Below are 17,766 nucleotides of genomic sequence, written 5' to 3' on the forward strand. Positions count from 1 at the left end.
GGTTTAATGTTCTCTTACTCCCAAACTCATCTCTAACACTTGCCTAGCATTTGGTTACTGGTCTCTGTTGGGTCCTAGCTCCCTTAGGACACAGGTTCTAGACCTTTTCCTTGGTGTTCTTAGATCTTCTAGGCAATCAGCATTTTCCTGAGCTAGAGTCTGTTCCCTCGGAGAAGTAGCTTGGCAGGCATGGTAGTTATTAGCACTAGGGTAAGGAGTGGCTGGAGAAGGCAATGGCACCCCACTCCAGTACTCTTGCCTGGAAAATCCCATGGACAGAGGAGCCTGGTGGGATGCAGTGCACGGGGTCGCTAAGAGTTGGACATGACTGAGCGACTTCACTTTCACTTTTCACTTTCATGCATTGAAGACGGAAATGGCAACCCACTCCAGTGTTCTTGCCTGGAGAATCCCAGGGATGGGGGAGCCTGGTGGGCTGCCATCTATGGGGTCGCACAGAGTCGAACACAACTGAAGTGCCTTAGCAGAAGCAGCAGCAAGGAGTAGCCAGCAGTAGCTCTCTCATGAGCCTTAAATAGCCACACTGACAGCTGTGCTGAGGCATCTTGGTTGGTAGGTATCTGACATAGTGGCAGGTGCTGAGAGAAAGTGACCTCTGGTGGTCACTGGGTTAATATAATAGTCTGAACCAGTGATCTTATACGGTCATGGGCCTTAGTGCCTGAGGGGTGTGTGTGTGTGTGCACATGCATGTGTGTATAAAGACTCACACATATAGAGTTCTCTATGGGTTTATAAGAATTATGTTGATTTGGCTACTCTTTCTTAGACCTTTTTATCCTGGGTCTTCCTTATCTTGTTGAACTTTATATATTGGAGGGCCCCAGGATTTGATCAAAACATTCTCTCTGTTTATACTCCTTCCCTAGGTGATTTTTATATAAATTCATGGCTTAAAAACATCTATACGCTGAAAGTTCCCACATTTGTGATCCCAGCTCCCTTACCCCTCAAGGCATGCATGCATGCTAGGTTGCTTCAATCACGTCCAACACTTTGCTACCCTGTGGACTGTGGCCTGCCAGGCTCCTCTGTCCATGGGATTCTCCAGGCAAGAATACTGGAGTGGGCTGCCATGCCCTCCTCCAGGGGATCTTCCTGATCTTCCAGGGGATCTTCCTGACCCAGGGATTGAACCTGCATCTCTGCAACTCCTGCAGTGCAGGTGGATTCTTTTACCGCTGAGCCACTGGGAAAGCCCTGACCCCTCAAGGGTAGGCTTATAAATTCAAATGCCTACTCGGCCTCTCCACGTAGATGCTAGGAAGCATCTCAGACTTAAAATGGCCCAAGCAGAGATTTCATTTTCCACCTCTCCTCCAAATCCCGTTTCTTCCGGCCGGCAGTATCAGTTGCACTGGTCCATCTTTTCAGGGATCAACCATGATGTCCTGAGTTCATTTTTCTCTTATATCATATGTTCGATCTACTAGCATATCTTGATGGCAAAACCTTGACAATGTATCTGATAATTCCTATCTTCATGATCACTTTTGCCTCTGGACAATACATTATCAGGCAGTGGCCATTGAAACGTATACATCCAATTATTTTTGACCTATTTACAAAAATTCCCCCAGTGATTTCTCATCTGACTTGGACTGCAGTCTGAAGTCTAACTACAAGGCCTGCAGGATCTGCCTTCTGATGCTGTCCCTGACTCTACCTCCCAGAGCATCCTCCTCTTTTGGTCTGCTACTCTTGCATGATCTCCAGCTCCCTCTTAACAAGGGTGTCTGCTCTTTCCCGTCCCCGGAACACACTTATCCAATATATTTGTTGTTGTTGTTCAGTCACTAAGTCCTGTCTGACTCTTTTGCAACCCCATGGACTGTAGCCCTCCAGGCTCCCCTGTCCATGGGATTCTCCAGCAAGAATACTGGAGCAGGTTGCCATTTCCTTCTCCAGGGGATCTTCTTGACCGAGGGACCCAACCCCATCTCCTGCATTGGCAGGCGATTCTTTAGCACTGAGCCACCAGGGAAGTCCCATCCAATATAGTTACACATTCTCATTTCTTCATTCTGGCCTCTGGAGAAATGCTTTCTTATTTGAGGGCCTTTTTTTCTGACCCCTCACCTCTGAAGTACACAGCCTGTCATTCTGTTCCCTTGTCCTGCTTCGTTTTCTCCATAGCCTCATCAGTGTCCCTTGTATCTCGCACATCTTTGTTTCCTGAAGGTCTCCCTACTAGAATGTCAGCTCTGGAGGCTGTGGACTCTCCCAGTCACGCTATATCCCAGGGCCTGGGCCACTGCTGGCCCCTCCAGCGCTGGTCCCCTCCAAAGCATACCAGTTGGATGACTAAGTATATGCCGTGTTTAATTTATTTAAATTTAATTTTTTGGTTCAATTAAATTGAATTAATTAGTTTTTAATTAATTCAATTAGTTGTCTTTAATCTTTTGATTTAGTAATTTGAAGATAAAACTCATTCTCTTCCTCAAGGATAAGTTATGTATTTTCCTTTCCACTCTAAACTCTGCTTTTTCTATATTGACAGCTTGCCATATTCATGGCTCACGTTACTCCATGTATCAAGTCAGATGGTGGGGAAATTGTACCAATACACAGACAAAGCTGAAAAGCTATCTCCAATGAACCAACTAAAATCATAGTAAAATAAGCAATAATAACTGGAAAATAAAATGTGTGCTTTAGAGAAGTGGTTTTAAAAATAAGTATTACTGCTCATGGGCTTCCCCAGTGGCTCAGTGCTAAAGAATCTACCTGCAATGTAGGAGATGCAGGGGATGCGAGTTCAGTCCCTCCCTGGAACAAGAAAAGCTCTCCTGGAAGAGGTCATGACAACTCATGCCTGTATTCTTGCCTGGAGAGTCCCATGGACAGAAGAGCCTGGCAGGCTGCAGGGTTGCAAAGAGTCAGACACGACTGAAGCGACTGAGCACGGCACACAGTGTGTTACTGCTTATTCTTGGTGACATAGTAATGATTGGTTTTGGAATGTAAATTAAAATTCAGTATGTTGGTATTTTACAATTTACTTAAAACATATGATGGAAGAAAGACTAGCAAAGGGTGTTAAACTTTACAGTTTCATAGAGCAAGAGAAAAGTGGCAAAGGATTTCCCATAATATGCATAAGATGGGCTGCTTTTCTGTTGGTGGTGCCCAGCCATATTGCTGCACCTACTTTGGAGGGCACTGGAATGGCATCATTGAAGGAGATTCCTGTTGTGGGTTGTCAGATCCCAAGGGTCTAATATAGGTAGATCGAATTGTCTCAGTGAGAGAATTGTATAACAAAACTTTTTGGAGGCTCATTCAGGGGCGCACGTACGGTCTGAAGAACCAGGAGGGTTAGAATGATCTCTGGGGCTTTATGGCAATGGAGTTAGGTTGAAACGGACCTTTGCCTCTTCTGAACTAACTCATGACTGCCCTGCATCCACTCATGTTGCAACATGTGAGGTGCTTCTGCCATGTTTGTGCTCTGGCCCCTCTCCCTCTTGGACTGGAATCTCTTCCAGGGCAAAGGATGGATCTGATTCATATGTTCTGTTCTCAGCAAAAACCTGGCACAGTGCCTGGCCCACCACAGGGGCTCAACAATATCTGTTAAACAAACTCACGCATTTTCAGTCAGATAGGTTTGAATTTGTGGAGCCAACATTTAGCCTGCAGAAAAAACCCAAGTTTGTGGCCACGATGTCACATTTTCTAAAGGCCGTTTGTCTTCTGTTGACATTTTTGTCTTATTTTAGATGTTAAAGCTTCAGAGAAGCTGTCTTAAGATGAAATCCTTAAGAGAAACCAGTGGCGAAGGGAAATAATCATGGCCAATCATTTCTTTTTTAAAATGAAGCATGCGTCGTGAGTCCTTTTAGCAATAAGTTTATGTTAATGGTGTTTTATGGGTGACCAGTCACTTTTATTTCTTCATAACACCTTAATCAGAAATGGATTATATGCAAAATTGGCATTCATTGATTGTTTCATGAGTTTGAAAGTGGAAGCCAGTGAATTACAATTACATTCTAAACCAATGAAATAAATCTGTGGCTTCTCCAGTTCTTTCTGACATCTGCATGTGGCCCTTGGGGAAGACTTGGTGACGAGAACAGGCTGTTAATGGCCCTGGTGAATGAGTCAGACCATCCCCAGCTCACATGCTTGCTTTCGGATGAGGGATGCTGTCTGAGACTCACTTTCTCCGTTTTGTGAATTTCCATCTGGCCAGAGGGCTTCTGTCCCCTTGTTGCTCTGCCTGACATTCCTTGGGCTAACTGGACACCCTCTGCCCTCAGCACCAGAGTGAATATAGTCCAGGAGCAAGGATGTTTCCAGCACCTGATACATCAGACAGCCTTCACCGTTATCCGCAGGCAGGACGGCAGGAACGAGCTCTAACGCCTGCTATCCCAGGGGTCCCTTTGAAAGCCTCTGTGATTGCTGGTGGTCAAGGTCAATTGTACAGATGTCTTTAAAAGTGTCTCACTAGTGACCAGAAAGTTACTTTGTCAAGATGACAGATGGGCTGTGAGCAGTTCCTCTGCCCTGCCTGTTCCCTGTGATGTCAGCTCCATTTACTTGTCAAGGTTAGGTATTTTTGTAGCTCCCCCAGCATGTGGACTTTCATGGGCAACCTGTGGAAAATCTTCTGTTCTCTGCTGTGAAAAAATCAGCTCGGTGGCTTGCTGTTGACCCACAGGAATGAGGGGCAAATGCGGACCTGGTGAGTCCCACTCACTGTGGTCAGAAGATGCAGGCAGAGATACCTGCTGAAAGAGGGTGACAGCCCTCCAAAGCTGGTCTTGAGAAGTGGTTTGTCACCACCAAACACCCTGGCAGGACACGGCCGGGGCCTAAGACATTCATTCACTCAGTTTCCATGTTTTGGATGTGTTCACTCTCCATTGCCCAGACAATCATCTATGTGTACAATTAAAAGGGTCCCTTGAGTTTGCAGTTTCTTTAGGTAGCCAGGGAGCCCAGCTTGTTATATTGTGGCGAGTAAGAAAGGGGGCTGCTGAAATAATATCTCTGGGTAGCCTTCCTTAACACCATATCAAGAGCTTTCCCATGGAAGTGACTCCGATTTTCTTGTTGTCTTTAACTCCTGAACCCTCATACCTTGCTTCCTCCAGTGCCCCTGCTGGCCTAGGCAGCACCTGGTCCCAAGACCGAGAAGCCTGGCTGATGCCTCTGATGATGCCCTCTGATGAAGATCCCACTGGTCGTTGGGGTTGGACGCCCCATCTTCTTGCTAGTTCAAAAGAACTCACCAAAAAGGCATAAAAATATTCTTAGAACCTCACTCCCCTCCCTTTTTTTGTGTTTTAGGAGAGGTAGTCAGAGAAAAAGCTCATTTATTACTTGTCATGTGCTGAAGGGCGCCCGTAATGTAAAATAGTCAAAGATACTGGGAAAGGCAACTGGGCCACTTGTGCACAAGACTGTGTCCTTTGCAGCCTCTGTTCCCCTTCTACCTGGGAAGCGATGAGTTCTTCCCATAGTGGCAGTCTGTGGATGCTTTCTCTGTAGCCCCAACTTCATCCTGCATCCCAGCTGTTTGAATCCCTTTTGATTTTGAGGAGAAAAAGGTAAACTCAGGAATTGTTGCTGTCGTTCAGTCTCCAAGTCATGTCCGACTCTTTGCAACCCCATGGACTGCAGCACGCCAGGCCTCCTTGTCTCTCACCATCTCCCAGAGTTTGCCCAAGTTCATGTCCATTAAATAGGTGATGCCATCCAGCCATATTATCCTCTAATGCCCCCCTCTGCTTCTGCCTTCAATGTTTCTCAGCATCAGGATCTTTTCTAGTGAGTCAGCTCTTGACATCAGGTGGCCAAAGTATTGAAACTTCACCTTCAGCATCAGTCTTTCCAATGAATATTCAGGGTTTATTTCCTTTAAGATTGACTGGTTTGGTCTCCTTTCTGCCCAAGGGACTTTCAGGAGTCTTCTCCGCACCATTTTTCTAAAGCATCAATTCTTTGGCCCTCTGCCTTCTTTATGGTCCAACTCTCACATCTGTACGTGACTACCGGAAAGACCATAGCTTTGACTAGACAGACCTTTGTCAGCAAAGTGATGTCTTTCCTTTTTAATACACTATCTAAAATTTGACATAGATTTATCATTTGACTTGGGAATGTGAACCACATAAAGGATGCTGACAATCACTCCTTTAAGGTCACATGTCTGGCTCCTGTTCTCTGGTAGAAGAGGACGCAGTCAGTCCACCCTCTGATTTTCCAGTCTGCTTTTAGGAGCCTGAGTGGTGTCCCAGAGCTGCATCTGTGACAGGGTGCCCTGCACTCAGTCACTGGCTGCTTTGTGCTCAGTCCATTCCAGTTACATTAATGTGGTGCTGCCAGCAGATCCCTTGCTTATACGATGTACAGTCTAATAAAAACCAGGCAGTGCTACTTTCTTTGGGCTACTATTTTTATTTGGTGGTTATTTCTTTTGTCTTCTGCCTTCTCTAATGCTTTGGTTCTATTTCAAAATATGATTAAACAGAATGAGAAGCTGTTTGACACTGCCCTGTTTTAAATCAGAGCTGTACTTGAGTGGCTGGGACAGTCTAATGGCCTGTTTCTCTTTGTTCTGAGAGGTCCTTGAAAAGGTGCCCCCCCACCCCACAAAAAAGCCAGACCTAACTCTTTAAAAAGCTTAGGACCCCTAAACAATCCCCCCAACAAACTAAAGCCCATTAAAATAGAATTGAAATGTTAGGTAAGTTAAATATAAAAAGGGCCTCCTTATTAATCCCCCGCTGCTTCTGCTGGCACGTGTCATATTTTCAAGGTACAGTATCAGGAGAATACTGTCATTTCGTGATGTATTAGGGCCATATATCATCAGAACATCGTCCTGGTAGAGGATATGGGCACTAAAAGACACGATTCTGGCCAGACAGAACAACAGGGGGTCTTACTTCTTTTCTCCAGCCCCTTGCACCCCCTATGCCTTTTTCTTTAATCTCCCTCTGTTTTGTGTTGCAGAGAAGTGAATTTCTTCATGGGATATGACTTGTTGCAAAATAATCGGGGGGCCCCAGTGGACTTCATAAAGTCTTTTAAATGGCTGGGCTTCAAGGGCAGCTTTGTTCAGAGTTTGAGCCGTTAGCTGGGCCGGGGAAGGCCGCCTTTGCCAGGGTCCAGGTCTCTGGGGTAAAGGCTTGCTGAGCCTAGACTAGAGGCAGAAAGAATAACACTCCCAGATGGAGTGCAATGAATGGTGAGATGTTTTGCAAGATGCTTTCACATTAAGTCTCCAAAACTATATTCTTGCAAGATGCTTTCACGTAAAGACTCCAAAAGTATGGCTATGGGATGCTGCCAGCCTCCTGGGAGAGGAACACTCTGTCCCTGTGCTCCCAAATCACGAAAGAAACCAGAGGACTTGGAGGATTTTGGTCCAGGCTCTGGTCTGACTTGCAAATGACAGGACACTGAGAGACTGACACTTGTTTTGAGTTTTTAAGTCAGAGACTTAATCTATTTTTTCTAAAAGGCACTATTTTTACTCTTGTGTTCAAAACAGAATCATAAACTAAGGTTTGTAATGGTCTTAAAATGGGGAAGTGCTTAACGATGGCACGCATTTAAATGTGTTGGCTGCAAGGAAGAGATGGCTCATCTTAACCTCTAAACCAGGCAAGCTGGTATAGCGATGAAATCACTGACTCTGATTTCAGCGAGACCTGGGTTTGACTCTCTGCTGCAGCTATGTAGAGCTGGGTGAGCCTTTTAACCTCTCTGAATATACACAACTACATATAAAATGGATAACTAAGGAGAACCTATTGTATAGCAGAGGGAACTCTACTCAATGCTCTGTGGTGAACTAATTGGGAAGGAAATTGAAAGTAGTGGATATATGTATACGGATGACTGATTCACTTTGCTGTACAGCCAGAAACTAACACAACATTGTAAAGTAACTGCATTCCAATAAGAACTAATAAAAAATAACCTCTCTGAGCCCCAGCTTTACCCATAAAATATGGGTAAATCAGTGCATTCTTTAGGTTTGTTGTGAGGGTTAAAAAGGACATAATACACAAAGCATGTTCAGCACAATCTAGCAAATAATAGATTTTCTATAAATGTCAGGCGCTATTATTCTTAATAGTTCAGCAACCTGCCTGGAAAACTATTACTGCCACTTCATAGAATTTTGTTAGAGATAGGTCAGCTCTGGCTTTTGATAGTGAAGGCATTTGCAAAAGTGGTGGATGTTGGGGCGTTCAGAAAAATCTGGAAATGTTACTTTACATTAACAGCAAGGGCCATTGACACCCCTCACCTCTACTGACCTTGGATGTGTCCAGCCTCTTCTACTGACCTCGCTCAGTTGGGAAAGAGAAATGTTGGGAAACCATTCTCTTGGCTGGGAAGTTTGGTTCATTTTCCCTATTGAACACACTTTCTTCACCTTAAAAATGGTTGTGTTGGTGTGTTTTCAAAGTTCATTGAGCTGAGAAACATGGCCTGCAGCCCTGGAGCCTCGTACTTGTACACTAAGGCTTTGGAGTGGACCGATTTGCCTTTTTTTTCCCCCTCCTCTTAGCTCTTTTGGTGCAAGAGTTATGGAGAAGTCAGTTGTACTGTCAGTAACAAAGAACAAGCAAGTCCAAGCTTAATTAAAATAATAAATCATCGATCGAGTTTACTACTGCCATTGGCAACCACTGAGCTATCTCAGTCTGCCTCACCTTCCACTGATTCTTTTCTGAGAGATTAAGAACAGATTTTATCCAGAGGAGTCCGGCTGGAGCAGGTACAAACTTGTGTTGTCTCCTCTCGGAGGCTCATGCTAGCTTGGAGGATTTTCCCAGATTGTATGTTCTGGAGAGGGAATCACTTCACTTTTTCAGTGATCAAAACCAGGTATCAATGATACCTATCCCCCCTGGGTCTTTTCTTTCAGTTTCTGTCTGTAACTCTGCATTCTAGAACTGTAATTTTTGCAGTTAGGTATGTTTATTTGAGTTTTGACCCATCTCTTCTATGGCATCTTTTTAACAGGGCAGGGGACCTCACATGTCCGACCCAGGTGGCCTGACTTTCCAGAAAATTTCCAGACTCGCTCAACTACATACTAATCTAGTCCTAAACTCTCAACAGTCATGTAGGAGCTAACCTAATTTTAATATGATACACTCGTAAAGTTTAATGCTGTGCCTTAGCAACTAACCTCCCTGGCTGGCCCCTTAATCCCAGTCTGGGAACCAGGTTTTCTTCCCAAGTTCACTGCTAGCTAGCTCTTTGAGGGGCCTGAGACACTTAACTTCATTGTGTGCTATTCCTCCATCTGCAAATCTTAGGAAACCTTTGAGGATGAATGAAATAATGTCTGCAGAGCTCTTCAGAAGAAAAGTGCTATGTAAACATGAAGTATTATTCTTCTGTTTATGAGACGTTTTATAACATTGCCTAGGAGAAATTGTGACCGGTGTACAAAAGTACCGTAAAATTCCTTGTTGCTTCTTGTGGGGCTGAAATTGGGTTACAATGGGGCACTTCAAGGAAAAGTTGACCTCTTTGACTACATGTGCATGAAGACTTGGAATTCCAAGGAGAATACATGCGCTCATGTTGGATCACCTTCTTCCTTGGGAAACTTGACAGAAGACACCTGTATCCCTCAAAAAAATTTCCTCTGTGAGCAATTTTAAGACTCTCAAATAGTGAAACACTACTGTTTGTGCACTTCAAACAAGTTCTCTAATAAAGAGGATTTGATTAAGGGTCCAAGTGTCTTATTTGTGCTCACCATCCGCGATGGCTTTTGAGTCAAGGTGGAGTTCTCTTCTGTGATTCTCACTTGGGGCCAGAGGTTACACTGCAGTACTGTGTGATCCTGCTCAGGTCTGGTGTCTTGTTTCCTCCAGATTTCTGGAGCATAGAAAGGAAGCTTGCTACGTGGTTTCTTTCTCCCTGCCACAGCACTGGGTCCAGTGGCAAATGGACCATATCTTTGGTTTGGCTACTTTAGAACTGCCACTCCTCTCCTTCTCCAAGTCACTGTCCTAGACATATGTGCCCTGACTGGAGCTGATGACAGAGGGAACGCCTTAGTCAGAATCAGTATGAACCTAGCCCCATAGATATCTGTATTTTAATAGGGGCTCCATCCCTCCCTAAATAAGGCTACAGTGATCAAATGACAGAGCATGTGCACACATGCAGGGTAAGGGCAGGGTAGTCTGGCGGGGACAGACTCCAGACTCCACTGAGAGCAGAGGACACTTACTACCTGTGGGATAAGGCAGCCAGTGGAAAGGGAGTCCTGAAGGCACGGCTTTGTGTGTTCCCCTTCTCACCAGAGAGGCTGACTTGGAAACCAGTGTTTTTGTCTTTTGGTAGTCTGGAGAGTTTCTAATTTAGGAAAGAAAATTCTACCTATTTATCCCCTCTAATGATACTACCTGGCCCATGTACCTTATTGACATATTTTGTTGTTCATTTGGGGCAGAAAAAAATATTACAACTTCACAGCCTTCCTGATTTTCTGAAAAAGGATCTGGCACTTAGAATTTGTGAGTTCGCCAAATGACAGCTGTTTGCCTCCAAGGCAGGCTTTGCTTTCATAGAAGACAAGAATGGAGGGAAAAATCACACCATCTTCTAGATGCCACCTTCTAGGTCTGCCACCTTCCTAATATAGCTAATCACAGGGAGGATCAGCAGGCAAGGCACCCAGTATTTTCATTTTCCTTCTTATTTCAAGAAATGTGTGTTGCCATTTCATAGTCTAGAAATACAGCATCTGCCAGTTGACATTTCTCCCGGATTGTTCTATCATATCAGCTGCTGTGTTTTCTTCTCCAGATTTTTATTTCATTATTATTTTTAAATATAAATGAAAGATCAGGTAATACTTTCCATAGTCCATAATAGGATTGGGACTGGAAGAATCTTAGAAAAAAAAATATCTTCAAGACTTTGGCTTGAAATAAAAAGCATCTCAAAAACTTTTTTTTTCTCATTGAGAAAAGCAAACAGGAAATTCTCACCATGGCGATTTGCTGTCTTCTCTAACCTCCTGTCTCCCCACCCAGCCCAAATCACTGAGAGATGATTTCCCTCCACACCAGACACTGAAAAATGCTCAGGAGGCACTGGCAGGTCTCCTGGCCACATTTCTAAGCCCAGGGTACTCTGTGCTGCCATCTAGTGGCACATCTTAGACACAGCAAGCCAGCTGGGGGAGTCCTGTATGAACTTGGCTGTGGCCAGAGCTGTGGTTTGGCTTGCATCCTTATAGAGCTTTGTTGCCAGCCATGTAATTTTTTTTTCCTTTTTACTCCTTATGCCCCTCTTTAATGTTGTTTGTTGGCACTTCATTTCATGTGCCTCCAGAGGCTGTTTTGAGTTTTGATATATTTGGTCTTTCCAAAAGAAGGCATTAATGCAAACAGATGCCTTTGACAACAGGTAAATGACAGGCTTGCTGACCCTAGAAAGTGGAAAACATGGGGAGACAGAGGCTGAGAATGAGAAATGTGATGAGGTTTATTATCCTTAGGCATGGGCTAGGTTGGGTTTTTAAAAATCTGACATTTTCCTCCAGTGCATTTTTACCACCGTTTCTGTGGCGTAGATTTGGGAAGAGTCAAATTCAAGCTGAAATCTTGGGGAAGATTTACTTGGAGATATGAGCCTAGCCATCAGCGATGTGATAGGCACAGATAACTATCCATGTCCAAAATAGTGCATCTTTCTTTGTTATCAGAAAGAAGCTGGTGTTTGTGGACCTTCTCATGGTTGGTGATGACAAAGCACCTTGGAGTTATTCAGCTCTTGTCAGTGCGCTCACTTCACGTTTGTGGAACCACCTGCAAGGCACCAGTCTCCCCTGGGGCCTTGGAACTGTGATGTTCTTTAGTTCTTGTTAGTATCCCGAATGCCTGGGAAATAGTTGGTGCAGCATTTAAGTGCATGCCTTCAAACAGGTAATGCATCATGTTTGGATCTTCTCAAAGTCATTTTAATGGCTAACCTTTCCAGATAAAACCGAAGATACAAATGCTCACCACACTTTCATTAGCATAAGTGCTAATATAGTGCTTCTCTCCAGTCCCCTGGGAGTTGCAGAGCCTCTCAAGGCGCTCCCAGGGTCTAATTCGAAAATGAATCCAGACTGTCATCTCCTCCCTTTATGAATGAGCAGAATCCCTGAGAGTCCCAGAACTCCACACTCTCCAGCTCACCCATCACCTCTCCCCTAGAGTGAGGTACATGGAGCCTGGGGATGGGTGGGCCCCGTCATCCCAACAGCTCTATTTCTACACGGTCTTGTTGTCTCAGTACCCTGATGGCTTTGCAAGGCCACTGAAGCATGGGAATAATGAGCCTACCCCAACCAATGTTCCATACGATGTTACAGAAAAACTTGAACGAAATTTTGGGCCAAACCAATATTCCAGATCTGCCTTTTGTGGGGCTTGGGCAAGCTGACTAACTCTGGTTCCTTAGCTATAAAATGGGGGTGATGTGGATTTTTTTTGTGAAATAATGCATATGCAACTCTTAGCACAGAGCCTGATGCATAGAAAGTGTTCGGTAAGCGTGAATCAGTAACAGAAAACATTTCTTGAATGAAAAAAGGAACTGAATGAGCCGTGATCTTGAGTAAGAGCAGAGCACACTTGGTGCACGTGTGGTGAGGTGGCCAATGGAAAGGGAGTCTTGAAGGTACGTCTTTGTGTGTGTACCCCTTCTTACCAGAGCAGCTGGCTTGAAGACCAGTGTTTTTGTCCTTTGGCAAAATCAGGGAAAGCAAAGTGAGTGGTCTTAATTAACCTGTGCTTGAATTTACTCTGTAGCTGCTGGACTCAATTAAGGGGATGGAGGAATCAGCCTTTCACCAGTGATTCTCTGAAGTTTTTCTTTGTTTCTTGGAGGGCCTGGGAATCTGAGCTTGTGCTCTGCATCCACGCAACCAGACAACAGGGAAATGATCAGATCTGGCAGCTCTGTACCAACATGACCCTTGGTAGAAAATAAAAACCTCCCAAGTGTTATCAGAAGTGGGGAAAAACTCACTAAACCTACAGCTAAGGTTAAGGTTTGTTCTGTGTGTGTGTGTGTACACAAAAAATTCCAGATGTGAATCTACAAACCATCTGGTTGAAATAACTTTTGTGCTGAACTGTAATTACAAGCTATTTATTATGGATCTTGGATCTATGGTTTTTGACTGCCTGCTGGGTTTCTAATTTAGCAGAGTTCTGACATGTAAGAGTATGTTTCTTCCTGTTCATTAGATCCCAAATTTTGACTTCACATGCACTCTGACTACCCTTAGAATTTTTAATTCCTTGTGTCTAAGGAGTTTTCCTTTTAGAGAGGAGATGTACTTGGGGGTGCCTTTTCCTTAAGGCAGAAGCCAGGTGTGCTGAATGCATAAAGCTGATTTAACAGATGCTCTGAGGTAATGCCTTGGTTGGGGACATCTGGTATCAAAACTATGGTTTTGTGTAACTGCTCTTTGCGAAACTGAGTCAGTGTTCATCATGCCGAGCAGCGTATATACCTGATCAATGTTCTTGATTACTTTGGTGGTGGTTAAAGGGCACTATAATTTTTTAAAAAATATACTCCTTTAGTTTGAAAGGTGACCATAACTATGTATTACATTTGTAATTTAAGAAGAAAGTATGAACATAAATCACAGGGTTGAGACTGACAGTGAATCATGATGCCACCTTTATTATGAAACAGAGAGGGCGAGGGAAGGAGCTTTGCCCGGCTCAGAGCCAGGATATCTGGGTTCAGGTTGGAGTCAGCCATTCACTCTGGGACTGTGGACAGCTCCTGAGCCCACCTAGGTCTTGCAGGCAGGAAGAACACTCTTCTCATGGCAGTGGTTCTCAGCCTGGGCTGCACACTGGAATTATCTGGGGAGCCTGGTCCTGAGAGAAATCAGATCTGAGTTTCAGGAGCTGGGAGACAGTGCCAGGCTTTCTGAAGAACTGCACACGGGTTCTGATTAGCAGCCCAGGGTAAGAATCACTGCCTCATAGTGTTTTAAGGAGTTGGTGAGATTCTCTATGAGAACTCTTATCACATAACAGATGCCAAAAATGGGGAAAGAAAAGGAGACTGGATTACTCAGCTCAACCACACCTTCTGATCAGACACCAATAATCAGTAAATGAGAAAACTAGAAGTCTGTCTACCAGCCTTGCAGGAATGGGTACAATGGCTGAAGACTGATGCTCACGCTTTCAGTGGCCAGGCAAATCCTGGGATGACCCCGTCACAGTGTTTACCATTGGCCTTGGAAATGATGGTCATTTTCTGTGTGTGGCATCCAGTGGGAATGTTTGAGCAACATTGGTTGGGGTGGGCTCATTATTCCCATGCTTCAGTGGCCTTGCAAAGCCATCAGGGTACTGAGACAACAAGACCGTGTAGAACGGAGCTGTTGGGATGGCGGGGCCCACCCATCCCCAGGCTCCATGTACCTCACTCTAGGGGAGAGGTGATGGGTGAGCTGGAGAGTGTGGAGTTCTGGGACTCTCAGGGATTCTGCTCATTCATAAAGGGAGGAGATGACAGTCTGGATTCATTTTCGAATTAGACCCTGGGAGCGCCTTGAGAGGCTCTGCAACTCCCAGGGGACTGGAGAGAAGCACTATATTAGCACTTATGCTAATGAAAGTGTGGTGAGCATTTGTATCTTCGGTTTTATCTGGAAAGGTTAGCCATTAAAATGACTTTGAGAAGATCCAAACATGATGCATTACCTGTTTGTAGAACAAAATGCATGTGAACCAAAAATACTATGTCACAACAGCAAGATTGAGACTGTAGCAAGTGTCTACTAAATGATAGGTGTATTTAGTAGACACTTGTTTTATCTTAGCACTGATTTAGAGCTGCAATTTGGTGTATAGGCTGAACTTGGACTCCCAGTCCCCAACATACCATCCCTCCCCACCTACTCTCTCACTCTCTCTCTCACACACACACACACACACACACACTCAAACTCTTATAGACACTCCTTACATCTCTCCTTGGTGCTAGAATAGAACTGGAGAGATCTTCTTTAGTCTCTTGACTTTGAAGACCACTGGGTACACTTGTGAATCTTCCCAAGGTCTTTGTCAGGGCTGAGTCTCCTGCACATGTCTCCTGCACATGTTCCAAGAGTGTTCATCTCGAGGTAAGAGAGCCGGTCAGTTGCTCCTCTCTAGTCTGTCCCCAAATCAGGCGATGAACGTGGTCATTCCAGCCTTGACTCAGGGTAGGAGGTGGGCCTTGTGTACGTTTGTGAGCTCAATTTTGAAATCCACCTCTACCACTGCAAAGTTATATGATCTTCAAAAAGTAATAGAGCTACTTGGAACAGCAATCTTCCTGTGCATAAATGAGAGAGTGATGATATTTATCTCCCAGGAGTTTAATAAGAATGATTACTCACCTAGCACTTAGTAGACATTTTTCCAGTCCCAGTCTTGTGGAAGTGTTGTGACATAGTATTTTTGGTTTATGTACATCTTGTTCTGCAAACAGGTAATGCATCATGTTTGGATCTTAAAGTCATTTTAACAGCTAACCTTTCTGGATAAAAACAAGATGCAAATACTCACTACACTTTCATTAGCATAAGTGCTAATATAGTACAGCTGTCCCACAGCTATAAAACACTGACGCCTGTGTCTCTGCTTGGCATGGGGAATATTATTTTTTCTCTTACTGAGCCGATTCAATACTCAACTTTGTCATTATTTGAGTTGGAACTTTAGATTGCTGCATTTTAATGCACTCTACTATTAAGGATAGTTGGACGGCCGTGTGCAAATATTTTTGTTCTCACAATGCAGTCCTGGCCCAGGTAGCCCAATGGGCAAAATATGATTTACACAAATATTATCATTTCTATAGTGTGTACCAGAAAGAAATGGTAGAGCAAAAGAAAGCTTCTGTCTCTCAGAGTTTGGTTATCTATGTTAAATTGGCTGGTCAAGAAGGGACTTTACATCCTGTTCATCTGCCTCTAATCTCAGTCTGTTCCTGGATGGGTATACCCGCTCCAGAAAGAGCAAAATCTCGTTGGCAATCACAGAGTTGTCTCGTGAAGATGAAGGCAAGATAGGAAGAGGGAAGCTGGGAAACGCTCAACTGTGTGCTAGGATTCTGGGGATTCTGTTTGAAGCTGATTTCAAATGTGTCTTTTTTTTTTTTTTTTGCCTAGAACAAGGAAGTGACCTGTAAGAGAGAGAAGTGCCCAGTGTTGTCCAGAGACTGTGCCTTGGCCATCAAGCAGAGGGGAGCCTGTTGCGAGCGGTGCAAAGGTGATTTATGTCTTGGCTGCCTTTTTTTGGCTGTTCCTGCAGGCGTTTTTATTTCTCTTCCTCTCACCTTTCTATTCATTCAGCTTTTGGCTGGGATGCAAGGGGGTGTCAGGAGGGAAGCGAGTGGGGGGCTGGTGGTAAGGAGGAATCTCCTAGTGGGGGATGAAAGCATAGAGAGCATCTGCATCGTTGGCTTATTTTCTGAGGCAAATTGTTAAAATGTCCTGGAAGAGATGTAAACACGATGCCCCTGCATGTTGATACACACACACACAAACCTGTTTTGTCAAGAAGTTTCAGCACTCAGTTTTTCCAGGCTCTAGCTTGCCCTGCCCACCTCTGCCAGAGGAGTCTTTAAGACCATTTGGTATCATTTTGGCCCCTATTAAAGGTTTTTCTTCTGAATTAAACTGAAGTCCTTCCCTTTGTCTTTGAAACATCCTTAAATATTCTTATTCCACCCCGCCCCCACCCTCCGCTCCGTCTCCTGTGACTCTCCAGCATGCCCATCTTTCTAGAACCTGTTCTTCCAGCCTTGTTTCTGCCTTCACTCAGGTCTTTCCTCCCAACCTGCCCAGATGCTGCCAGTGCTCACGGTGCTCCAGCCCCTCATCCATCACATCATAGCTAAGTTTCCATGGCATCAGAAGGCTACACAGACATTTCAGTGACGTGCTTTTTCTCCTTCATTGTCTCGTTTGTGTTCGGTAGATTGTCAGCTCCTCAGGACAAGAACCAGGGGACCTCTGAAAGAGATCTTGATCTGGTGATGATGCCTAGTGTATGTAGTGTGGTCCTGCAGACATCAAAATGAGCACAGTGCTTCAGGATGTGGCTCTGGAGTCACACTGCCAAGTCTGATCCAACAGTCCTGGGTTGCAAAGAGATTTCTCACCCCAAAGATGCATCCTGGGTTGTAGAATGTTCCCCAAAAGTTCAAATCCACTAGGAACCCCAGAATGTGACCTTAATTGGAAATAGGATCTTTGGAGATATAATTAGTTAAGGTTGTGCCGGATTAGGGGTGGCTCCAGATATATTATGCCTGGTGTCTTTATATGAAGAGAAAACAGAGACACACAGAGGAGGTGGCCATGTAATGAGAGAAGCAGGTATGAATGCCTGGGCTGTGTTGCTGAGATTCACATTATTCACTTGCTCTGGGGAGAGAAGCTTAGCATCTGTCTTTTTGAAAAGCTCTTGGGGGATTTAATATGCAGCCTGGGTGGGGACCTCTGAAAGAGATCTTGATTGGGTGATTTCTGCCCTCACAGAAGAGAATGCAATTTTGGAGCAGCAAGAAAGGGTCCCCTTCTGTAGAGCTCTCAAAAGCAGTTCTTTAGAAACCAGGTAAACTAAAGCACCATTTCTAGTGACAACCCCCAAGTCTCTATACTCAATTGAGTTTGAACTTTTCAGCACACACTGTTATATGAAGTCCACATGTCAAGAATTAATGCCC

At 44.4% G+C, this 17,766-nt stretch overlaps 1 protein-coding gene across 1 annotated transcript in view; it reads left to right on the top strand.

Moving 5' to 3' along the window:
• BMPER (BMP binding endothelial regulator) overlaps positions 1 to 17,766 on the top strand; it is a 252,156-nt gene that overhangs the window by 18,982 nt on the left and 215,408 nt on the right. The window contains 1 exon segment of the mRNA XM_070369518.1: positions 16,205 to 16,304. Within this exon segment, the coding sequence (XP_070225619.1) occupies positions 16,205 to 16,304 (100 nt within the window).

This window comes from Bos mutus, chromosome 4, assembly GCF_027580195.1.
Source record: "Bos mutus isolate GX-2022 chromosome 4, NWIPB_WYAK_1.1, whole genome shotgun sequence".
Taxonomy (NCBI): domain Eukaryota; kingdom Metazoa; phylum Chordata; class Mammalia; order Artiodactyla; family Bovidae; genus Bos; species Bos mutus.